Source organism: Phyllobates terribilis, unplaced genomic scaffold (genome assembly GCF_046119375.1).
Source record: "Phyllobates terribilis strain yellow unplaced genomic scaffold, ASM4611937v1 Scaffold_10__3_contigs__length_209671492, whole genome shotgun sequence".
Classification (NCBI taxonomy): Eukaryota; Metazoa; Chordata; class Amphibia; order Anura; family Dendrobatidae; genus Phyllobates; species Phyllobates terribilis.
Genome location: NW_027362770.1, coordinates 108,674,874 through 108,700,132, shown reverse-complemented (window position 1 = coordinate 108,700,132; position 25,259 = coordinate 108,674,874). Strand labels below are relative to the sequence as shown.

At 44.1% G+C, this 25,259-nt stretch overlaps 1 protein-coding gene across 3 annotated transcripts in view; it reads left to right on the top strand.

Moving 5' to 3' along the window:
- Window positions 1–21,144, top strand: part of ARAP3 (ArfGAP with RhoGAP domain, ankyrin repeat and PH domain 3) — a 210,975-nt gene extending 189,831 nt beyond the window's left edge. For 2 of the 3 annotated variants that reach the window (XM_073649735.1, XM_073649736.1), the window contains exons 27-34: window positions 2,693–2,821; window positions 2,920–3,053; window positions 4,005–4,087; window positions 7,887–7,922; window positions 9,331–9,394; window positions 12,943–13,080; window positions 17,500–17,538; window positions 20,115–21,144. In XM_073649735.1, coding sequence (XP_073505836.1) covers window positions 2,693–2,821; window positions 2,920–3,053; window positions 4,005–4,087; window positions 7,887–7,922; window positions 9,331–9,394; window positions 12,943–13,080; window positions 17,500–17,538; window positions 20,115–20,741 — 1,250 coding nt within the window. In that variant the 3' untranslated portion in view covers window positions 20,742–21,144. The remainder of the gene's footprint in view (window positions 1–2,692; window positions 2,822–2,919; window positions 3,054–4,004; window positions 4,088–7,886; window positions 7,923–9,330; window positions 9,395–12,942; window positions 13,081–17,499; window positions 17,539–20,114) is intronic. The other variant, XM_073649737.1, reaches the window with a different exon arrangement.
- The last annotated feature ends 4,115 nt before the right edge of the window (window positions 21,145–25,259 follow it).

The following is a 25,259-nucleotide window of genomic DNA, read 5'->3' as shown; positions in this document are numbered from 1 at the left end:
GGTGTAGCGTTGCGCACGCGGGGACTACCCGGAGCCGGGCCTGTTGGGGGTAGTAGTCTCGTGGCGGTGACCCGGTCCGTGCCCAGGGAGTCAAACTGTGTGGCTGAGTAGTAGCAGTAGATGTTGGACGACTACGCCACCCGTTGAATGCAGCTATGGAGCTGCCGCTGCAGGGCAGACCGCTGAGGCCGGTGGAAGGATTGTGCAGCGTGGATGGTATAACCCCCAACGGGAGGGGTATGGCCTCAGGGCAGCCGACGTGGATGATGGGGGTAGCAGGAACCACTCAGAGACGATGCGGTGTAGTTCAGGGTCTTTACTGGTGATAAAGATAGACCCTCCCGGAGTACTCGCTAGCGATCGGGGCCTGGTCAGTCTTTGAGCAGATGGGATTTCCCCTGGCCAGGCGGAGTTGTAGGCCTCCCCAACTAATTGTACTCTTCTGGCTACCTTGCTAGAGGCGGGTAAAAGTAGCCCACGTCCCTGAGTGTACCGTGTGGTGCTCACCCGTATGGCCGGTGACTCGGGGCCTTCTAGTGGCTTCCGCTCCACGATGGCGGTGCTGGTCCCACGCGTGTGACCGTGCCTTCGGGTTTCTTGGCCAGAGGACCTGAAATCCCCTGCCGGTCGGTTTCTGCTGCTGGGTAAGGATTCGTCCCCACAGCCTCGGACTCCGGGTCCGGTGATAATTCTTTAATCAGGGCGAGCTCTACAGTTTCCAGCCCCTGATCTCTTTTAACACAGCTCCCACAGAGCTCCTGATCTTTCTTGTCCCTAAAGCTGCTCCACTACAGACCAGACTGTGTCTCTGTCTGTGTTCTCTGCTCTTTCTCTCTAACCCTGCCTCAGCCCCAGTTTTATATAGGGGAAGTTCTTCCCCTCCCAGGACTGGGCAGGAGGTGTGGCATGCATAGGATTCCTGACCAAGAGACCTCCCACCTGCTCTCAGACGTAATATTGCTATTACTGTGGAAACCAGACCCCTGGGGTGCCACACTAACATTAGATGCATAATGGAAAAGGCCAAAGAATACAACAAGGAGATCTATTTTTGCTTCAGCAAAGCCTTGAACTGTGTTGATCACCAGAAACTTTGAAATACCATGAAGGACACAGGTATGCCGAACCATCTGATCAACATCATTAGGCACCTTTACATCGACCAAGAAGCAACAGTCCAAACTGAACACGGCGATACAGCATGGTTGAAAGACAGACAAGGCTTCATCCTGTCACCATTTCTCTTCAATTTATATGCAGAAGCTGTTTCCAGGAAGGCTGGAGTTGCCGAAAAAGAAGAAGGAATCAAAATTGCTGGATGAATCATCAACCATCTTAAATACGCAGATGATACAACATTGATATCAACAAGCGTAGATGGAATAAAGGACTTATTACGGAGTGTCAAGATGGAAAGCTCAAACATGGGACTGGTACTCAACACCAAGAAGACAAAGATATTCACTACTGCCAGGTAAGACTGGGAATTATTTGAGATAGACGGCGACAAACTGGAAGTTGTAAAGGACTTCAACCCTGGAACAATGATCACTCAAGATGCAGCAATGACACCACAAGTCAATAGGAGAATAGCGTTGGGTAAATCAACAATGAAGTCCATGGACAAGGTCTTCAAATCGAGGAACATTCCGCTGGCGACAAAGACACGGCTCGAAACGTGGACCATAATGAAACAAGACAGAAGAAGAATCAACGCCTTCGAAATGTTTGTTGAAGAACAAACAAATCAATTTTGGAACAAATCAAGCCAGACATGTCACTCGAACCAAGGATCATCAAACTACGACTTGCCTACTTTGGACACATCATACAAAGAGAGCAATCACTGGAGAAGGACATCATGGTCGGAAGAATAGAAGGAACAAGGAGAAGAGGAAGACTGCAACATGATGGCTTGATACAATCAAGGTAACAGTGGAGAAGACCCTGGTGGACCTATCTAGGCTTGCACAAGATCGATCTTCCTACAGAGCGTTCATCAAGGAAGTCGCCGTGGCTCGAGACCGAGCTGAAGGCCATTAAATAAATAAGTTATTTTTCTTGATATTTTTCATGCATAATAAAGTGATTTTTTTAATACTGCTTCAGTTCCCAGTTCATGCTCCTTTAGAAGTTGCGTTCAACTGCTGCTCAGCAAATATCCATTCAGTATATTCAAACAGCCTGTGTACATGAATTCCCCTGTCTGAGTACAGATGTGTGGATCAGAAAGACTCAAATAGGGGATTTCCTATATACAGACTGTTTTATTAGTGTGTGTGTAGGGATCTTTGCTAAGCAGCTGTTGAAAGCAGATTCTAAATGAGCATGAACTGAGCTTTGAAAGCACTGCAGCATAGCGTTTGGGAGAGAAGAAAGCTAAATAAGGAAATGAAGTATATTGCAAAAATGCATAATTTTGCAATACTTGGAGGATAATTAAATAATAAAAAAGCTTAGTTACTGTTTAATCCCTGGGGGGAGAAGTCAGATGTAATGGCTGCACACTGTCTTTGGTACCTGAGTGGGTCCATGTTTCCTCTGTCACATAAGTGGAGGGCTCTTTACAGATTTTGCATTGGAGCCCAGAAAGCAAAGTTATAGGCTATGGCAATTTCTGGATTTCTCATATGAGCTGCGTTATATGCTCACAAGTTGTGCTTTCATTTATTGAACTGTTACCTTTCTATAGAGAGGCCTTTACATCCAAAGGAGAGGGTCCTGGAGCAAGCTCTACAGTGGTGCAAGTTGGCTGAGCCCAGTTCTGCATTTCTGCTCGTAAAGAAGATCTCCGTTGGTGAAGGAAGTTGTCTTTTCACAGGTAAACTCCAGCTGAAGCTTTCCTAACATAATGCGAAACTCATTATTAATCTTTATTTGTAAGCAAATATTAATACAATTGATTTAAATTCTTCTTAGGTGCAAAAAGAGAGACCCCAAAATGTGGATTATTGAAGTGCAGAGAGGAATCCCCGAAGCTGCTGAGCAGTAAGTTCCAGGAAAGATACTTTGTTATCAGGGATCGCAAGCTGCTGCTGCTGAAGGAGAAGAAGGTAAGCGTCTGCCAAAATGGAGAGAATATTCTATTCGGGATCTGCATAGTGCATCATTCTGACGGACATTTCGGATAGACTATAATTGGGTGCATTCTATGAGGCGGCTCAAATGTCTGTGTGTTTTTATGGACCGAGTTTCCACCAAAAGGCAGAATGGAATTATGTCTGTTTTTGATCAAAGATCACGGATCAAAGTCACATATTCCTTCAATGGGTCCATGAAAAACGAACAGCATGCGGATGCCATTGGTGTGTTCACTGAGCGCTGTCCGTTTATTTTACAGATTAACGAATAGGAAAACCGTTAATTTTTTTTTCCATACATTAAAAAGTGATGTCACATTAATGGTCAAAATGGACACACAAAAAAGAATGAAAATCGGATCTAGCACACAGCTGGAAAACAGCCTTTTTTCTTGCATGCAAAACAAACAAACGTTTATATGAGGCCTTAAAGGGGTTGTCCTGTCTTAAACTCTATGTGACTGCAAACTTGTGCACTGTGCGCTGTGAGGATTCTCCGGTGCTGGCGCCATGAACGGCGGTCATATGACCAAATGTATGCGATATGCACACACCCGGTCACAATCCAACTAGACTGTTTCCAGCCTCGCTCAATACACTTGCATTACATGAGGCCATGCCCATCTAGTCTGACTGTGGCCGCTCCCAGCTCCGGAGAATCTTCACAGTGCTCAATGCGAGGATTCACAAGTCACACGTAGAGTGACTGCAGACTTGTAGTTTAAGACGGACTGACCCCTTTAATAGCACAATATAAAGTATTTCCGCACTCCAGCAGATACAAGCTGCCATAAAACACAATTTTAAAGTTAATGATAAGAATGTATTCGGGAATTGATTTGCTTGCCTATTATGAGCGCACATTATTCACACTTTATGCACCAAGCTTATTCTGACATTATTATCTTTGTTCTTATTTTACAGAGTTCCAAGCCAGAGAGAGAATGGTCTCTTGAAAATGCCAAAATTTATATGGGGATTCGAAAAAAATTGAAACCTCCAACCCAGTAAGAGTCCCCTATTAAATGAATGCCTTCATAACAGTCAAGGAATCACAATGATTATGGCCCAGATTTGACAGTTTTTGACAAGTTCCAAAATTTTAGTGCAACTCCTACAAATATTTTGTGACTTTCTGAGCTTTTACACCAACTCTGACAACTTTTTTAAAATTCAATAGAGCTTAGTGGGGACAGGATGTGGCACAGCGCAGGCAACACATGAGTCATCATTTTATGCAACAAAACTTGTGTGAATCATGATAGGAATGTGCTGCCTTCCCTACCGGAGTACATTTCTTATGCTGGTACATGGTTGCTGACAGATGTGCCAAAGTCATTAAGAGATGCACACTCCTTAAAGAACTTGGCATACCATATTCCAGCGGACTGCCTATCAGCCTATGACCCCAATTGCTTCCTGTTTTTGTCTAGTTTTGTTTATTTTATGCCTTTTTATTTCATTGAACCCAATTCACTATTCTATTTGCACCTTTTTTTTTGTGGGCAGATTTAGCGATTCCAGATATTTACACCAGATTCATCAATTGCGCCATTTTTTAAAAGTCACAAAATTTGGTGCAACTATTCTCCAGTCCACTCCGGTATGGTTTTAAAGGGGGCCTGTCATTGAAAAAAAATGCTGTTAACCTGTTTTAATCTGATGGTTACTAGCGTTCTGAGCATTGAGAGTCCCGCTGCCAGGAGGAAAAGAACCTTTTCAGGCTTTCAGTTATAGGTGGTGGGCCAGCGTGGCTTCAGTGTGCTGGGAGCAGTTACAGCCACTGCTCACTATGTACTGAAGCTGCTCCGGCTGCACCCCTGTGACTGAAAGCCCAATGCTGCCTGTAGGAAAAAGATAATTTCCTCCTGGCAGTGGGGTTCTCAGTGGAAGCCCCAGGTAGCTTCAGAAGTCTATTAACCTGCAGATTAATCCAATATCTTCAGTTTAATAGCGTTTTTTTTTACCTGACGGGTTCCCTTTAAAGAAGTTGTCCACTACTGCAGGTAGGCATGTCCAGCCTGAACCCCAGGTTGCCCTCCCAGACAAGTTTCAGGAGCTAGGGACAAGTTTTTTTAATTTAAGGAGGCATGCAAATTGTATTTCAAACTTCGTCCTTACTCCTCCGATAATGAGGAGCAATGGGTTGGTATTGTGATCTCTCTACTGCAGGGAGATCTTCAGTTGTGGGCTTTTTCGTTACCACAGGACTCTGTCTCCAGTCTGTGGAGGGATTTTTTGGAGCTCTGGCCCTCATCTATGATGACCCTGACCGAGTCGCCTTGGCTGAGTCTAGGCTAAGTCGCCTTCAGCAGGGGAATCGGTCAGTGGAGACGTACAGTTCGGAATTCCGTAGATGGACAACGGATTCCAAATGGAATGACTCAGCCCTTAGAAGTCAACTTTGTGAGGGGCTTACTGAAAGGTTGAAAGATGCCTTGGCAGTATATGAAACCCCTCAGTCCTTGGAGGCTGCCATGTTGTTGGCCATACGTCTTGATAGACGCCTTCGGGATAGACGGGTGAGACCACCTTCTCCAGGGCCTTCTTGTCGGGGTTGTGTACCTCTGCCGGGGGAGCGGTCTGGGGTTGAGCCAGTACTGGGGAAGGTGGAGGAACCCATGCAATTAGGGGGTGTCTCTACATCATACATCTCCCCAGAGATTAGCAAGTCTTTTCCACGTGACAATTCCCTTTGATTGATTGCACCGCTATGGTAACTTCAAGGCAGACATCTTTGAATTCCAGTGCAGACACTTGCAGGATCCGGGCTCAGAACGCCTCTGTAATGCACAGTGAGCACATGCACAGAGACATTGTGAGCCCTGATCCAGCAAGTGTCTGCACTGGATTTCAAAGATCTCTGCGCTGAAGTCACCAGACTGGAGCGATCAATCAAAGGCAAAGGGGATTTTTGTCAAGAGATGATTCGACTCGGATACCGAACCGCCACAATGACTCAGGCTAAGGCTATGTTCACATGTTGCTTTTTTGCTGCTTTTAGTTCTGCAGCCAAAATCTGATCTCTTGACAGTAATAAAAACTGCAAACAATACTTTGCTGGCTTTTTCCTGCTTTTCTTGCTGCATTTTTTACCGTGTTTTTCAGAATCCCAAAATTCAGCTTTAATTCCACCTTGCAAGCATAAATAATACAAAGTGTTAGGTCAACAAAGTGACATGTATGTGAAACCATCAAACATTTTTGGAAAAAAGGGAAATTTGATCAAATTATTTATGGCTGAAAAAATATTCTGAGCAAAAAAGCTGGATTCATGTATGAAGCGTAGCCATGAATTAATTGAATTAAGATTACATGAGTTCATGAAAAAAATACGCAAATGTAAAAACAGTGGTGGAAGTTGAATTGATTGGGCATTGTTTACCTAACACATTGATAGGGCATTGAGTTGGTAGGGCATTGTTTACCTAACACATTGATAGGCCATTGAGTTGGTAGGGCATTGTTTGCTTAATATATTGGTAGGGCATTGAGTTGGTAGGGTATTGTTTACCTAAATATTGGTAGGGTATTGAGTTGGTAGGGCATTGTTTACCTATTATATTGATAGGGCTTTGAGTTGGTAGGGCATTGTTCACCTAATATATTGGTAGGGCATTGAGTTAGTAGGACATTGTTCACTTTCACACATAGGTAGGGTGTTGAATTGGTCAGGCATTGTGTACTTTAACACATATCACAAATGTAATAAAACTGTACTAATACTAACTGCCATGCTCTTGTGATGACACCAAGACATTATGGTTTAAACTTGGGAAAATCACAAAAATAAATGGATTTCACATACTCCTGTACCTGTGGTTTTTCACCAACAACACTGCAAGAACTGATGGCAACAGCTTTCCAATTCAGTCCGGAAAAAAAAATGTGTGCATGAGATTTCTGAAATCTCAGCAGACCACAGCTTTTAATTTGCATAAAAAAATGCAGCAAAAACGCAACGTGTGAACATAGTCTAACGGTTTTACACACGGAGGCAAGTTTTTAATTTATATCTATAGCAAAATCGCAAAACACATAGTCTAGCTTCAAACACCTTTGTAATTCTCATATAATTGCCTGCAAGCGTATTGGGTTAGGTTAATAGGCGATATTCTGATATCAGGTTCCTTTTCAATCCTTTTTAGCTCTGTATACTTATTTAGTGTGCCCAATTGGCACCATTTGCGTTGTTGTTTTTTTAAAGTCATTTTTCTTTTTTTGCCTTGCACCATTCATTGACATTTTTTTGCTCCAAATTCTTCAAAATGGCTCACACGGTTTATGAATTTTGTGCGAAATCAAACAGTTCTTTATTTTGATTTTACAGGGGTTGTCCACCTTTGTGGACAATTGTTTTTTCTTACTTAAATGCATGTAATTTGGGCTAAAAATTATTTTTGCAATTGTGTTTCATTATAAATTTTGCACCATTTGCCTCCTATAGCCGCTGTATTATGCCGGGGTTACACAACCATCAATGATCTCATGCGAGAGAATCGGGACGATTATGCTAATAACATTCGGCACAAGCTCTGTCAGAGCGTGGGCCGAGTGTCATCTTAGTGTGAGAATCGCTGCACAGGTGAGGGGAAGATGGAGAACTTAATTTCTCCATCTTCTCCATTGTCGGACTGCGCTCGGAAACAAAAAATGGTTTTTTTGCAATGATTTTCCAAACTTAAGGCAAGATACTGTTTTTTTTTTTGCTGGGATTTTGAAAAATACAAGCAAAAAACTTTTAAGCAGCTCCGAGATGTGAAATCAGCCTGTGTACTAACTACAATTCCATCATTTGTCCACCAGATGGGGCTTTACAATCTACATGGATAAACAGCAGTTGTAAGTATTATTTATTTATTAGGGAAAAAAAAAAATATATATATATATATATATATATATGTTTGTACCGTGTTAGCCTGTAGATAGAAAAATATTAAGATTTGAGAGTCCTCAGTGGTTGATACCTTTTAATGGCTAACTGAAAAGATGGTAACAGGTTGCTAATATAACCCAAAATCTGAAGAGTCACATATTTATACACATTAGGACACAGAAATAATGCAATAGATGAGACAGGTGATGAAAAGCAGAGAAATTACTGTGGGAGAAAGATAGTCAGTTCTGGCTATAAATATTGGATTGGGTCATAGATAAGGACTGGTATGATGACCCCAAAGCTCTGAGGACCACATTCCTTAGTTGATGTAGAATGACATAAATCCATGCGACACATTCATTCCTTGTCTGAAGGTGTCAAAGGTCACCATGAGTTTATATTCTGAGACTCTGAGAAGAACCATTAAAAGGTATCAACCTGAGGACTCTCAAATCTTAATATTTTTTTATTTATTTTACTCACTTATATAGCGTTGATAATTCCACATTATCATCACTGTCCCCATTGGGGCTCACAATCTAAATTCCCTATCAGTAGGGTACGTAGCCTTATTGATGTTCGTGTCATCGTCTCGTGTATAAACGATCGTCAGTCATTTACGGCCTGGATCGGCCATGAAGTGCATCAATGAGTAAGATCACGTTACAATGAGTAAGATCACAGTGGGGGATCACTTAAACCTGGAATATTTTTTTTAAACAGCCTTACTACACATGCTGCCCAGTTCTATCCCTTCCGCACATTGCCTACAGTATGATGTTAAGGCTCATTCAGAAGTCCGAATTTCACGTGCGGATGCTATCGGTGTTTTTCACGGATAGCACTCCATACCTGTCATAGTCTATGGGGCCATTCACATATTCGTGATTTTCCATGGACCGAGAGGTCTGTGGAAAATCGCAGAGACATACCCGCTTTTGATCCGAGGACTGGAACAAAGTCAGCAATGCAAGTCAATAGGTCCCTGAAAAAAATTGGACCGGACTCGGCATGTGAGGAAATAAAAGCAGGTGCAAAATGTTCTGCCCGTCAGCTATCAGTACTTTTTAAGCTTTATTTCTGGATAAAGTCTATTATTTCCCTTTTGGGGCTAATTTTTGGGCATGTCATCCTAACAGGGCATCAGAGGAGGACTTCAGCGCAGAATCCTCCTCAAATCCTCTACCATTATGCATCCAGATCCATGTTGAGATTTGTCCATGCGGCAGAAAGCATAATCTCGTAGTAGAATGACAATGATACTTTTCCTTAATTTTGAAAGAAAAATTATGTCTTGTAAAATCCATCTTCAATATGCCATAGGCCTGTCTGTGATGAGTGAGCCACTGTGTGTCTGTTTGCATTTTGCAGGTGCTTATGTTGTACCACACAAGCTGAGATGTGGGACTGGATCACAAGTATTCTCAAAGCGCAGGTAAAGATCTCGAAGGCTCAGCAGAAATAAGGCTGACCACATTGGCTACTACAGGTTTCTTACATTTCTGCTAGGACCTTGTAAGATCAGGAGTCCAAGCCTCAAGTGATATGACTTCCCATACACCCCTGCCACTTAATGGGGTTGTATGGGACTTTAACATTGATGGCCTATCCTTAGGATAGGTTATCAATGTCTGATCAGTGGGGTGCAACACCCGTCACCCCCGCCAATCAGCTGTTTTCAGTGCCGGCCAGAACTGCTCACTTCACAGAACAGCTCCGTCGACTGTGTAGTGGTTGCGGCCGGGTACTGCACATCTGCCACCTATTCAAATCAATTGCGGGTGGATGTGCAGAGCCCGGCTGTGGCCACTATTCCATCGACTAGTCCACTGCCCACACCGAGAACAGCTGATCAGCGAGGGTGCCGGGTGTCATACCGCCTACCGATCTGACATTGATGACTTACCCTAAGGAAAGGCAACCAATGTTAAACTCCCAGGCAACCCCTTTAAAATATAATTAAACAAATATACAATTATAAACATATATGTTAATACTGTTGCTGCTATACCAGGACGAGATAATAACCACATCCAAACAATTAAGTTATTTTCTCCGGCGATGTACCATTAACAGCTACAGTGCTGGAATACAGTAGCTGTTATAGGTGCTAAGTCCCTTAAGATATTGTTTAGTCCATTTAAAATGCATTTTGGGGCTGACAGACACTTTTTTAATAAAAATGCCTCCACAGTGTCCCCTTTCAAGTAATGTCACCTAAGTTCCTTCTCCAGTACTATTAGATCCCTTGGTACCTGCTTCAGTAATAAGAGTGCCCCATCAGTAATAATACCAGAAGAATGTCCCCTCCAAGCAATAATGGCCCCAGAGTGCCCAAACGGTAATAATGTCCCCAAAGTGCCCCAATGGTAATAATGTCCCCAGAATGCCCCCATCAGTAATAATGCCCCCAGAGTGTCCAAACGGTAATAATTCCCCCAGAGTGCCCCAACAGTAATAATTCCTCCAGAGTGCCGCCATCAATATTAATGTCCCCAGAGAGCCCCTGTCAGTAATAATGCTCCCAGAGTGCCCCAATGATAATAATGCTCCCTGTGCCCCAGTGGTAATAATGCTCCCAGAGTGCCCCAATGGTAATAATGCTTCCAGAGTGCCCCAGTGGTAATAATGCCTCCAGAGTGCCCCAATGGTAATAATGCCTCCAGAGTGCCCCAGTGGTAATAATGCTCCCAGAGTGCCCCAGTGGTAATAATGCTCCCAGAGTGCCCCAATGGTAATAATGCTCCCAGAGTGCCCCAGTGGTAATAATGCTCCCAGAGTGCCCCAATGGTAATAATGCCTCCAGAGTGCCCCAATGGTAATAATGCCCCCATCAGTAATAATTCCCTCAGAGTGCCCTAATGGTAATAATGCCCTCACAGTGCTCCAATGGTAATAATGCCCCCAGAGTGCTCCAGTGGTAATAATGCCCCCAGAGTGTCCCAATGGTAATAATGCCCCAAGAGTGCCCCAGTGGTAATAATGCACCCACAGTGCCCCAACAGCAATAATTCCCCTAGAGTGCCGCCATCAATATTAATGTCCCCAGAGAGCCCCTGTCAGTAATAATGCTCCCAGAGTGCCCCAATGGTAATAACGCCCCCAGAGTGCCCTCATCAGTAGTAATGCTGATACAGTACCACTATCAATATTAATATCCACAGAGAGCCCCTGTCAGTAATAATGCCTGTCAAGTGCCACAGTCAATGCCTTTGAAATGCCCCATCAAGTAATATTGATCCATCAGTGCTCCGTCAGTAATAACACCTCAAGAGTGTCCCTTCAGTAATATTTCCACCTGAGTGCTGCAGCCCCCACAAAAAAACATAGTTTATACTCACCTTATCTTCTCCCCTAATGTCTAGCGCCATTGAGACCTCTTCTGCATCTGCAATGAACGGTGGGCCTGCACAGGTGGCGCAATGCTTTGGGACACTGATGTCTTGAAGGCTTTAGGCCACATGTCTTTATCCACAGCTTGCCCAAGTCTACTATATAATTGTCTTATCCCGTCTGTCTATCTGTCTGTCTATCTGTCTGTCTGTCTGTCTGTCCAGGAAATCCCGCGTCGCTCATTGGTCCGGCAGCGGCCAATCAGCGCCACGGGATTTCAGAAAAAAGATGGCGGCCGTTAGCGGCTCATCTGCGGGACGGAGCTCAGCGGCGTTGCAGCCGGGAGATGAGCGCCGCGAGCAATCACCGATTTGGGCGCCAAATTTAAATATCGGCGGCGACCAATCAGCACAGTAGTGGTTAACTTTTGTGGCAAGATCAGTGATTGGTCGCGGGCCAAGACCGCGACCAATCACCGATTTGTGCGGTACATTTAAATAGCGGCCGCGACCAATTGGATGTCAGCGCCGCTCCCCGGTCCTCCCTTCACACCCTAGCCGCATGGATGTCAGCGGCGCTGCCTGTGCGGATACTTACGCTGCGAGAACCCGGGACATGAGCGGGCGCTCGCAGCAGAAGTATCCGGACCCGCAGCGCCGCTCCCCGGTCCTCCCTTCACACCCTAGCCGCTGATGTCCCCACAGTATCAGCATGGTGTTACAAAGATCCAGACATTTGTGTTAAAAATCGCTGATTGGTCGCTGGCGCTGCCCGCGACCAATCACCGATTTTGGGAGCCAAATTTAAATATCGGCCGCGTGGCCGGCGGCCTCGACCAATCAGCGATTTTGGCGCCAAATTTAAACACCGCTCTGCTGATTGGTCGCGGCCGGCGACCAATCAGCGATTTTGGTGCCAAATTTAAACCCCGCTCTGTATCGCTCTGCTGATCAGCAGTATTGGCGCCAAATTTAAACACCGCTCTGCTGATTGGTCGCGACTAATCAGCGATTTTGGTGCCAAATTTAAACACGCTCTCCAGTCCTCACTAACACGGTTCGCAGATTGGTCGCGGCCGCCGCCCGCGACCAATCACCGATATTGCCGCCAAATTTAAACACCGCTTTGCTGATTGGTCGCGGTTGCCTAACGCGACCAATCAGCGATTTAGGCGCCAAATTTAAACACCGCTCTGCTGATTGGTCGCGACTAATCAGCGATTTTGGTGCCAAATTTAAACACGCTCTCCAGTCCTCACTAACACGGTTCGCAGATTGGTCGCGGCCGCCGCCCGCGACCAATCACCGATATTGCCGCCAAATTTAAACACCGCTTTGCTGATTGGTCGCGGTTGCCTAACGCGACCAATCAGCGATTTAGGCGCCAAATTTAAACACCGCTCTGCTAATTGCGCCCCGTCGGCCGCATACCTATTCTAGAATACCCGATGCGTTCGAATCGGGCCACCATCTAGTCCTTTCATAACTCTCTTGGTTTAGTGGACCATCTGTCAGGCAATCTGCACTCTCTTAAAATGTGGATATGCCAGAAATGCCCAAGATGGGACTACCCCTTTAGCTGTTGGAGAATCTAAACAATTTCTACACTACTTTTATGAAGAAAAATAAATGTCCTACTTTGATTTTTCAGCATGATGATCTCCGCCCTGTGATTTTAAGACGACACTCTTCCTCAGATGTAACAAAGCAAAAATTTGGCACCATGCCGTTAGTACCAATCCGAGGAGATGACACCAACACCACCATGGTCTCTGCAAATCAACAACTGGTGAGTTTTATTGTATTCATAGTAGAAAGGGGAGACGAAGCTTTATTCTTTTTAGCCTCATCAGCATTTGAGGCGTGAACACAGGGGCGGACATATCATTGGTGCAACTTGTGCGGGTACATAGAAGCCCAAGAGAGAAGGGGGCCCATTTCTACCTCCAAAGCAGGTGAAATTGTGTATTATGATGAGCTACTGGGCTGCAAAGGGCCCTTATACCGTTCTTGCATAGGGGTCCTCTCCTGACTGGGTCCGCCAGTACGTGAACATGTACATACAGTAGCTGCAGGACTGCAGGGTCTCTTCTCAGCCTCTTCTCCATATTACATTGATTTATGACCACAAAGTTCAGCTCTTCTTTGCTGTAGCCTGTGGTCATAAATCAGAGAGGAGCTCAGAAAAATTATGGGTAAAAAGGTAAAACATTCTGCGTTTAGCAATACTCATGATGCACAGAAGCTTTAGAAGGCAAACAGCGCAAAATTGTTAACAAAACCCAAATGCAACAATGATTTCCAGCCAAAAACACAAAAATCAAAGTAAAGAAAAATGCTCCTGTATGTGACCGTGTCCTTTAAAGACGTTTTCCACAAAAATATCTTTATCACCTATCACCTATTCAGTGGTTAGTTGATAAGTTGTATAATCATTGTTGGCCTGACTGCTGGGACCCCCTTTTGATCCCAAAAATGGTGGTTGGTCGGGGAATGTAGATATTTAATTGTAAGCCACTAAGCTCCATTTGCAACTGTATACCACGCTGAATATGTTTTTACTCTTCTCAACAATGACGTTGCAACACTAAGAACTAAAAGAGTTTTGCAATTATGGAAATTACAGGATCGATAGACATGTCAATGATATGCAAAATGGAAAAAAAATGCTGGTAAAGTGTATGGACAAGGCAGCATATTGATCACTGTACATCAAAAGGAAATTGCAAAATCACAATGTTGTCATAAAATAAAATAATGGCATATAGGCACAAATAAATAACTGCATAACTCATTGTTAAATCTGTCCCATTGTACACATATCACCCATCCTAATGTTGTTTCAATTCTACTGGTTGAGCATGTGTAGTTGGTGCAGTATATTCAACATCTTGTACTGTGCACTGCATGGTTGTGTACACCAGTCTTTCCTGTCCAACGTTACCTTTTTCCATCTACATCAACAAAGCTGCCTCTATGCTTTTACATCAGTCATCTGTTAGCTGGTTTCAACAGTCCGCACTCCATTCTGCTTTGCTTTCACATTGAAGCACTGCCAAACTGACACAGGAGGGCTGAGCTGTGTTTAGTGCTTGCTGCTTATAGATCAGAGATGTGAAACTGCAAATGCCACTCTGTTGATGCATATGGCAGAGAATTATCTACTGCTATATGCATCAAAAAGCGGCATTTGCAGTTTCACATCACCAGTCTACAGGCAACAGCTCAACCCTACTTGTGTCAGCTCTGCATTGCTCTGCTATGCAGGCAGACCAGAGTGGAGTGCAGGATTCTTGATCTCTGCTGGAAACGACCTACGAGATCAGTTATGTAAAAGCACATAGGCTGCAAAGTTTATGTAGATGGGAAAAAGGTAAAAACCTTCTGACAAAGTTGTGTACAGGGCAATAACGTGGCAGTACTTTATATCTTCTGGGACTAAAGGCTTATTTTTGTTTCTGGTTTGTGTTTGCTCCCTACTTATTACCCTCTGCGGGGCTGCTGATTTTTAAGTTCTTGTATACCATTTCCTTACTGCCAGTTAAAAAGTTTGGCTTATCTGGTCCACATCCCTTCTATTTGCTCCTGTGATGCTGTTTGGATTCATCTGTATTATGACATTGGGTTGTATTTTTACTAACCACTTGCTCTCTGATCCTGTCACCTACTTGACCACATGTGACAACCCTTCTTGCCGCCAACTTGCTCCACTGGCCAGGAACCCTTGTGTAAGTCCAGATCCCAGTCCAGGAGTTAGAGGGTAAAGGATATTTGTGCCCCTCTGTTCCAAATTTATACCCCTCTACCCGCTGTTAATAAAGATGCAAAATTTTCGTACATTTAACTGGGCGTATACCACAGAATTTCTCTGTGGGTGTTTACTTTTTTCCTCTATGATGCTGGTCAATCAAAACACGACCGTGTTATAGAGCGGAAAAAGTAAGCACCCACAGGATATGTCATAGCTGCAGCCTTTCTCAATGTGTTCTCACGACATAAGATTTGTCTCATGCGTGCACATTCAGATCTCCGAAATCGCCGAGTCCCTTCTTGCTATTGGAGTGCCGGAGCACAGGAGAGGAACAGCGCAAGAGAGATGGAGCACCGCGACCGACTGTGTCTCCTATTTAAATATACCATATGGCCACTCATGTGATACATAGACTCTTGTCTAGTTTGTATTACTTCTTGTGGTGACCACTAAAGTGATTTATAGGCTAGGCAATGCTCCGTATGAAAAGTAGCTCTCCTCCAAGAAGAGAAAAACAGGTTCTCTTGTTATACCCTTTGAAAGTTGTGATCTAAAAGTTTGCGTCCAATGCTTTAACGAGCCTTGTACTTGACTTAGGATATTTAAGCAAAAGACAGTTTTTTCCACAGGAAAATATAAGTATCTGCAGGGTTCAGGATTTGTCAGTGCTTCGTAGGAGAGGCACCGAAGCTGGACAGATCCAGCAATCTGGAGATCTTCCGAGCAGTGGTTAAACTGTAACATCATAGCCAACGAGCAGTAAACCATTGACTGTAAAATCCCTCCATTTTTTGGAATGTTTGTAGCTCATACTTTTTAAAAGATCATGTTACGTGACAGTAAAGGAGACTATACCTGTGCTGCTCTCACATAGGTCAGTTCAAGCTTTACATACAGCGAACCTGTCATCATGGCCAGGTCACTCTTGTCTCAGTGACATGTCTTCCCCATCCAAGATTTTGCACAAGCGACGTCATTGCCCCAGGGTTGTCTCCTAAGAGGTACAACCGGCAAAAAAAAAACAACTAAAAATGTATCTTTATTAATTGTAAAGCTAAAAAACAGGTACGCTAGCACCTGAATACAGACAGACAGACACTTATATATATAAACTGAGTCGTACAACGGAATAGGGAATTGGGGACTAGTTCGCCCTAAATTATTTCCTTGCTGTCCACGGAGGTTGGCACCCTATAACTACAATGTGGCGCCCGCGCTCAATGAAGACTATCCCTCTTTAACCCCATTCAATAACACTAACACTATATGTGGTAATGACCCAAATGACAATACATTTTCATCCCACAAAAAAGAGCGTATGTCCTAGGTGGTGGACAACACAGATTTAGAACATAATGGACAATATAAGTAAGCGCAAATGGAGCAAGAAAACAACTATAAGCACAAAAGATGGAGGAGAAAAGAACCTCCTGGGTGGTTCTTGTTTACTCCATCTTTTGTGCTTTTTGTTGTTCTTATGATATGGGAGTACTCCACCTTCTATTTGATATATATATTTAGGGGGGGACTTTGCACTTTATGTTCCCAACCCAGATTTATATTATGTGTTTCTTGAACATTTTTGTACTCAAATGGAGCAAGTATGGCCTGAATAAGAAAAGTACTTAACTCTTAGAATTTCTAGATAGTTAGCATAGTTGCAGCATAGTTCCACGGGTCGTCTCCTTTGAGGGACAGATCAATTAGGCTCTCACAACATCATTAAGCGTTTACTGGGTATGGGCCACCTTTTCTGGGGAGAGGACACCAGGGCAATGATGGCGCCTGTGCAAAATCTTGGGTGGTTGGGACAGGTCACTGAGACAAGAGTGACCTGTCCGTCACAGGCAGGCAGGGGAAAGGGGAAGAGGCAGGAGAGCTAGAATTGCAGCGCGCCTACAACTTCACTGCTGGATTCTTCTAAGACTAGGGTCACGCAATTTTGCTAATCACACTCCGATCAGAGTTTGATGAGTGTGATCCTATTTTTCAGATGTGGAGATGATGTAAAAAAAAAATTCTCTATCTTCTACATTCTGTAAGTCAGTCCGAGTGTGATTTTTTTCCACGGACTCATTGACTTGCATGTCCAAGTGTGTTCCGATTTACGGCTGCAAATCGTTCATGCTGCCATTTTTCCTCGGACAGACTCGGTCTAAGGAAAAAATCAGACGTGCACAGCCCCTTAGAATTACATTGGTCCAAGTGCAATCCAATGTTTTGTTGGATTACAGTCAGAACGAAAATATGGGCCCTTAGATGTCAAAATAGACTTCTACAAGCAAGGTATGGATTTAATAAGGAGCAAAGGCTCTTACCCACATGCCATTAGTGTTGTAATATCCTGTTGACCGTTTCACTTTACACCTTCTTTGCACTGGTCGTTCTTCCTGTCGAATGGCTAAAATTATATTTGAAATTCCTGTTTTTCTTTCACAACCTATTTCTGTTCTTCAGCGTCGCCTCCACACACGAAGGACACTGTCCATGTTCTTTGTAAGTATATACGTGCCAATCTACCTACCTGCATGTGCCCCTAGCATGCTTCGGACATTGCATGTCAGGTTACTAAGCTGAAGATGTAGCATGAAGGCCGAGCATGTTGTAACCACTGATTCTGGCAAAGAAAGGCATGAACCAAGGAATATCAGACACCATTAAATAAGAGATTGAATGAGATTAAAAAAAAAAAGTGGACTATTTTCCAAAAACACCAATCAAGTTATTACCATTGATCTGATCACAGCCATTAGACAAGAGTGGCGCTATTGCTGGAGTAAAAAATGTGGACTTTTTTTTTCTAATCTCAAACTTTTTATTATAATTTATTTCTGTTTCTCATCACTATAATATATCTGTTTTCTATCAGATTGAAAATAGCGAAGAATTGATATAAAAAGTTGTGTTCTTTACACCCAACTACAACTGGTTCCTTGAAGAGCATTTTTCTGGAGACTTTTAATTGTTAATTTAACCATTTATGTTTCTATTATCGCATTCTCAAAGTTTACTTTTGAATCTTTTTTACACGTATGTAATGGTCCCATGACCTAAGGTATTAAAATGATCGCATTTGGTTACTAACCTGAACGCACGGCACTTTGCATGTGTTGGCTGTGCCCACGCTCCTCCTTGTGCTTGTATTCCACAGTGTACATAAATAAGTATTAACTACTTTCTTACATTGTGTTACCAAACTGACCATAAATGTTAAAGGCTCTCAAAAAAAGCTGCAAAATCATATACAGATGCATCTCACTGAATTAGAATATCTTCAAAAAGTTAATTTATTTCAGTTCTTCAATACAAAAAGTGAAACTCATATATTATATAGAGTCATTACACACAGAGTGATCTATTTCAAGTGTTTATTTCTGTTAATGTTGATGATTATGGCTTACAGCCAATGAAAACACAAAAGTCATTATCTTAGTAAATTAGAATACTTTATAACAACAGCTTGAAAAATGTTTTTAAAATCCAAAATGTTGGCCTACTGAAATGTATGTTCAGTAAATGCCCTCAATACTTGGTGTCTCTCTGGTGTCTCTCATCTTCCTCTTGACAATACCCCATAGATTCTCTATAATAGATTCTCTATGGGGTTAAGGTCAGGCGAGTTTGCTGGCCAATCAAGCACAGTGATACTGTTGTTTTTAAACCAGGTATTGGTACTTTTGGCAGTGTGGACAGGTGCCAAGTCCTGCTGGAGAATGACATTTCCATCTCCATAAAGCTTGTCGTCAGAGGGAAGCATGAAGTGCTCTAAAATTTCCTGGTAGACGGCTGTGCTGACTTTGGTCTTGATAAAACACAGTGGACCTACACCAGGAGATGACATGGCTCCCCAAACCATCACTGATTGTGGAAACTTCACACTAGACCTCCAGCAGCTTGGATTGTGGCCTCTCCACTCTTCCTCCAGACTCTGGGACCTTGATTTCCAAATGAAAATTGGAACTCTGGGACCTTGTGGAGTGTGTCAATGACTGCCTCCTGGACATCTTTCAAGTCAGCAGTCTTCCCCATGATTGTGGAGCCTACTGAAACAAATTAAGGGACTTTTTTTAAACAGGGAAGCCTTTGCAGGTGTTTTTTGTTAATTATTCTAATTTACTGAGATAATGACTTTTGTGTTTTCATTGGCTGTAAGCCATAATCATCAACATTAACAGAAATAAACACTTGAAATAGATCACACTGTTTGTAATGACTCTATATAATATATGAGTTTCACTTTTTGTATTGAAGAAATTAAATAAATTAACTTTTTGATGATATTCTAATTTAGTGAGATGCTCCTTTAGATACACAGGAGTACAAGCCAAATTTTACGAAACTGTCTTTATTTACACAAAACAAAAATATGATAAAAAGGAGAGTATCAGACATAAGCAAAGCCACACAGGAAAACCATTTTCCTAAATAAGCAACAACATCAAGATTCATAGAGATAAAGAGATATACGGTACATCAAAAGTGTAAAAATCCAATCAATGTAGAAGACCACCCCTACCAGGACCATGTGTCCCAGAAGCATACATCACAAAGTAAAAATAGAAGTACAGTGGAACAGAGCCTTCATATATAGGATGTACAACAATCCCAAGACACTTTCCAATGTTCACACATTCATAAGAATAAATAAAGATGGTGGAATAAAGTCCTACCCAAACAGTATAAGATAAAAACCAATTAAGTATATAGAGAGGACCTTACATGTCTATAAGATGAATGAAGGATTAATGTACCCAAAGGTTTCGATATGGTGGCACATAGCCTATGGGTAGAAGGAGATGAATGTATGACCAAAATAAGGCATTGTGGATGATCCAAGTTAAAGGAAGGACAAAAAGGTACCATATATACCTCAAATGGGAAATAGAATGAAGTGATGTAAACCTGTGTGGCCGCCAATGAAGCACCCCTGACGCGTGTTTCGCGTACAGCTTCCTCTGAGGGCTTTCTTATAATTTGGCTTGTACTCCTGTGTATCTATACGATTTTGCTTCTTACATTGTGGTGGACACTAAATTATACATTACAATTCAAAATATTTTGTGTTTTTCTAGCCAATGAAGATGCATCAAGACTCCCTGGAGGAGCTACAGGAAAGACAAGATGAGGAGCACGAGCCCTTGTACGAGGAAGTTGGAAATTTCCAGAGCATCCAACGTCCCGATTCAGATTGTGTTTTTTCAATGGAACGACTCCAATTGCCTCCTCCCTTGGACCGGACAAAGAAGCCAGTACTAAACCAGGAGCCAAAGTTAACCCCAATGAAACCCCAATCCCCAGAGACGCATGAACTGGACAGTTACTCCAAGACTCAATCTCTAGACAGAACCTTTTGTGTGGATAATCTTAAAATGGTCTCAGGTGATGTCGCCAGATTCCCCATGCCCGACAGAGGCACCGGTGCTCCTATTATGAAAACTGCTTCCCTTGAAAGGCAGGTGGAGCCAAACCAAACTCAGGTTGGTTATATGAGAAGCCAAGTGGTTAAGAGCGCCCTGGACTTGAGCACATTGCCATTGTTTTTTGAACCTTCAGCCCCATCAGATCCAACCAAGATTCCTCCCTGGAAGAAAGCGTCCCCTATATCCTCTAATATGCAAGACAAGTTACTCCAGGAACTTAGCACCATGCTCAATAAGAAAAATGATGCTGGGTCGGGGCCAAGTCAGCAAGTAACGTGAGGAATCAAATAAATATCCAATATAAGGAGTATTTTCATGTTTTATAGACCATCAAAGCTCTGCCACGGTTCCTGCAGCCTATATCTATATGGTTGCGCAAACTGATTGAGTTGAGTTTGACCTCTTCCTATCTGTAGTCTAGGTATATTCTTTGTATAAACTCCTGGTCAACTCTTCTGATTCTGCACAAAACTATCCATGTATAGAGCCCGAATTGCGTGAACTATTTAAGTCTTGGAACTATTAACTTATAAGTTTCTTGGAAGAGAAAGCAGCCGTCTTGCATCATGGCGTTATCCGATGTCTCACAGCCTTTTGTAAAATAAACATTAGAGGAGCCGGTTTGTAAGTACAAAATGTCTGAACTGTGTGTTTTTAAATTAAATAATGGTGAAAAATGTAACCGTGTTAATGAGTGTACTTTTCACAAAAGAGGAGGAAACTTTTGAAATGCAACTTATTCTATATTACTTTATATAACTTCTACATATTCTGAGGCTCTCAATCTAATTTATCTCTCAGACACCCACACTTATCATATATTGTTGGACTGGGGGAGGAAGGTAATGCAAAAACAGAGAGAACATGAAACCATATGTAGATGCTGAGCTTGCTGCTAACCACTGAGCCACGATACTATCCGATTGGTAAATCCAACTGGAGTTAGTGCCAGGTAAGTACAGTTAAAAAGGTTTCCCACAAAGAGATTTAGCAATTCATCCAAATGATTTGTCTGTTCTATGGGGTCTCCACTGCTGGTTCTCGCACCAACCACGTGGTCAGAATTGAATGGAGTGGCATCGTTGCTGCTCAGTTCATGTTTATGGGGCTGGATGAGTTAGCCGAGCGCTGTACTTGGCTGCCACCCTCATTCCGAGAATGGAGTGACAGTGACCAGGTGCGACCATGCTGCTACATTCAATCCTGACCACAGTGAGGAGAAACTTGTGGTCAGGACTCAGCGATAAGGCCCCTCCAATCAAACACATATCTATTTTGTGAAGATCCGTTGTCTTAAGGCCTTTACAACCTCTCTCGTGAGCTAAATGTGCTTAGGCCTTGAATCACTTCTCATCCCTCACTCTCCTGGCATATCATCAAGGATGACCATGAAAAATGTTAAATCTGTACTTTATCCTCTGACATGTTGTAAAACAAATCCAGATTGAAATAAAAGAATTCATAACATTTAAAATAAAATCTTTTAGCAGATCCATCCTTAACCCCTTAAGCCCCAGACTAAAATCTTAACCACAACCCAGTGTCATGTCCTGTTCGTCATTTTCCCCTTCCCGGCACCACCTGAGATCTGTGTCAGAAACTCATAAATATTCACCTCATTCCGCCCACAAATAAATGCAGGTAAAAAAGTATGTATTTTTTTTAGATAATAGCCTTTTTGATCCAGTGGGCAATGGTTGCTTTAGAAGTGGCCTGACCCATATGGGGGCCCTCTGGTATAGTAAACAAGGAATCCGAACGTCTCAATGAGGCAGTGGCTAATGAATAGTACCTTACAGCTCTAACAACATCCAACCTGTGCAGAGCCTTCTCAATAGGATGTCCTCATTAAGGTGGAAACTCGAAACTACCTTCGGGAGAAAAAGACGGAACTGGTCTCAACACTACCTTATCCTGATGAAGAATAAGATAAAGAGTGCGACAAGACACAGCCGCAAGCTCTGAGATCCTCCTAATAGAAGTGATGGCTATAAGGAAATCTACCTCATAAAAAAAAAAGGTGTAGAGATCCAAAACAAGATTCAGATCCCAGGGATTCAGGGGAGTCCGATAGGGTCGCTTAACATGCGCCACCACCTGGATAAAAGTCTTAACTTGGGGTATCAATGCCGAATCCCTCTGAAACAGAATAGCCAGGGCGGAAACCTGACCCTTGAGTAAGTTAAGCAGCAGCCCTGTGACGCGCCCCCTGGGCCGCGTGTGTGTGGGGATACCCGGAACCGGACCCGTTGTGGATGCTGGGGGTTGTAGTCCTCGCGTGGCGGGGACCCAGTCCCGTGGCTCAGGGTGGTCAACCCAAATGGCAGTCTATTTATAGGGTTTTGTGATTATTAAATGTCCGACTACGCTACCCGTGGATTGCGGTCAGAATGAACCGCCGCTGCAGGGCAGACCGCCGAGGCTGGTGTTGGGAGTGCAGCAGAGGATAGTATAACTCCCCACGGGAGGAGTATAGCCTCAGGGCAATAAATAGGGATGTTGGTGGTGATGGTGCGCAGGAGCAGCAGTAACCACACGGAGTCTGTCATGCAATTCAGGGTCTTTACTCACAGTCCTTTATCCACGTTATTACAGCTGGTCATAACGTCCCACGTCGCACTGTGTTCACCAGGTGAGGGGCTCGGCCTACTCCCAGATAACTTTGGAGCGTTTCACAGGACCCCCTTTGTGTGTCCTTTCTCTGGCCTGTCATACCCCGCCAGTGACCTCGCTTCTGTCCGGCTGCCTCGGGCCTTCTCTGGTAAACCTTGGTGCCAGTTTCCCTGACCCTATGTGGTGCCTTCCTAGCGGGTGTAGCGAGGGGCTGCGCCACCTGAAATGTCACAGCCTCCGGTTTCTAGCTGAAGGTAGTTCCCCGCCTCCACTAGTTTCGGGGACCAGTCTCCCCCTTTGGCCTGACCCATCTACGCAAGTAGACTCGCCAATCCACACCCCTGGGGTCCCTTCGTTCCTCGTTCCTGGAGCCTCCTCCGCTCCTCTTTCTTCCTTCTCCTTCCTTCTCCTTTCTCCAGGCTCCGGCCGCCCTCTCCGGCCTGCTTGCGGAGCAGAGCCCATGCAGAGCCTCTGCTCCCAGCCTCCTCCTCTCCCAACTACTGAACTGACTGACTTCACACAGAACTAAGATAGTGCCCACCTATTATACCTCGCTCTAGGTGCACCCAGGAACTGCCCTCTCCCTCCTATGCACTACAGGGTCCCCCCTTCCTCGGGGTTCCCTCCCTCCACTCCAGCCAGGGACAGGGACAGTCGTGCTCTTCTTGGAGCATATCGGTCGCCCTGCCCCCCGGAAATGTGGTGTAATGCATGTAGGTGTCGGGGTCCTGATCCACACTCCATCCTTACCTGGAAGTGAGATATCTCACATCTGGTTGAGATGCAATACCTCTGTAGTGACCGAACCCTCGGGGCGCTACACCTGCTTCCAATCCAGAATGAAAGAAAGAGAGCAGCACTGGCAAGGAAAAAGACATTGGCCAGCAAAAATAAGCCCTCCAAATGTGATGGTAGACTCGCAATGAGGATGGCTTTCAAGCTCTAATCATATTCTGGATGACTGTTTCGGACAGACCTGCTGTCCTCAAAATCGCAGCTTCAACAGCCTCAGCATCCAATTGAGCTCCTGTAAATTTGAATGGAAGAATGGATCCTGGGACAGCCGATCCAGACAGTGTGGAAGAGCTCATGGGATATCCACCAGGAGACTGATCACATCCGTATACCAGGCTCTTCGAGGCCAGTCTGGAATTTGCACTTCCCTGATCTTCAGAAGTCTGGGTAGAAGCAGTAGAGGTGGGGAAAGAGATAAGGCAGGGAGATTGCCTGAAGGTCCAAGGACATTGTCACAAATTTCAGCATCTTGTGATTTAGTTTGGATGCCAATAGATCGACATCCGGTGTACCCTACCACCGACAAATCTGAGGAAGCCAGGTGAGGTATAGTCTGCTGGAGAGGAGCCAACTTTATTTAAATGCAATAATAGTGTCAACCTGCACGTGGCAGCAGACTATCCCATAGTTCTGTGTCCCCCCAATGAGATGAATGAGAAATATAGATTTATTCAAGACCAGACATACCCACTGTGTCATCCAGCTACATGTAATGACACATGAAACATAGGACAGCATGATGACTCTGTGGTTAGCATTGTTGCTTTGCAACGCTGGGTTCCAATCCCACCAAGGACAACATCAGCAAGAAGCATGTATGTTCTCCCCATGTTTGTGTGGGTTTCCTCTGGTTTTCTTCCACTTTCCAAAGACAAGCTGACACGCCCCCTGGGCCGTGTATGCACGTGTGTGGGTTACCGGAGCCGGGTCTCTGGGGGTTGTAGTCTCCGTGGCGGTGACCCGGTCCCGTGGCTCAGGGTGGTCAGACCAGTGGCCGTCTTTTATAGGGTTTTTATGATTTAATGTCCGACTACGCCACCCGTGGATTGCGGTCAGGGTGTACCGCCGCTGCGACGCAGACCGCTGAGGCTGGTGTGGTGTGCGCAGCAGAGGATGGGATAACTCCCTACGGGAGGAGTATAGCCTCAGGGCAGTGAGTGTGGATGATGGGAATGATGGTGCACGGGTGAAGCAGGAACGACTCAGAGTCTTTGCAGTGCAGTTCAGGGTCTTTACTGATGATGATAAGGCAGACCCTCCTGGGAGTACTGGCTAGCATAAGGGGCCTGGTCAGTCTGTGAACAAACGGGAGTTCCCCTGGCCAGGTGGAGTTGTAGGCCTCCCCGTCTATCTGCACTCTTCCTGGCTACCTTGCTGTAAGCGAGTGGA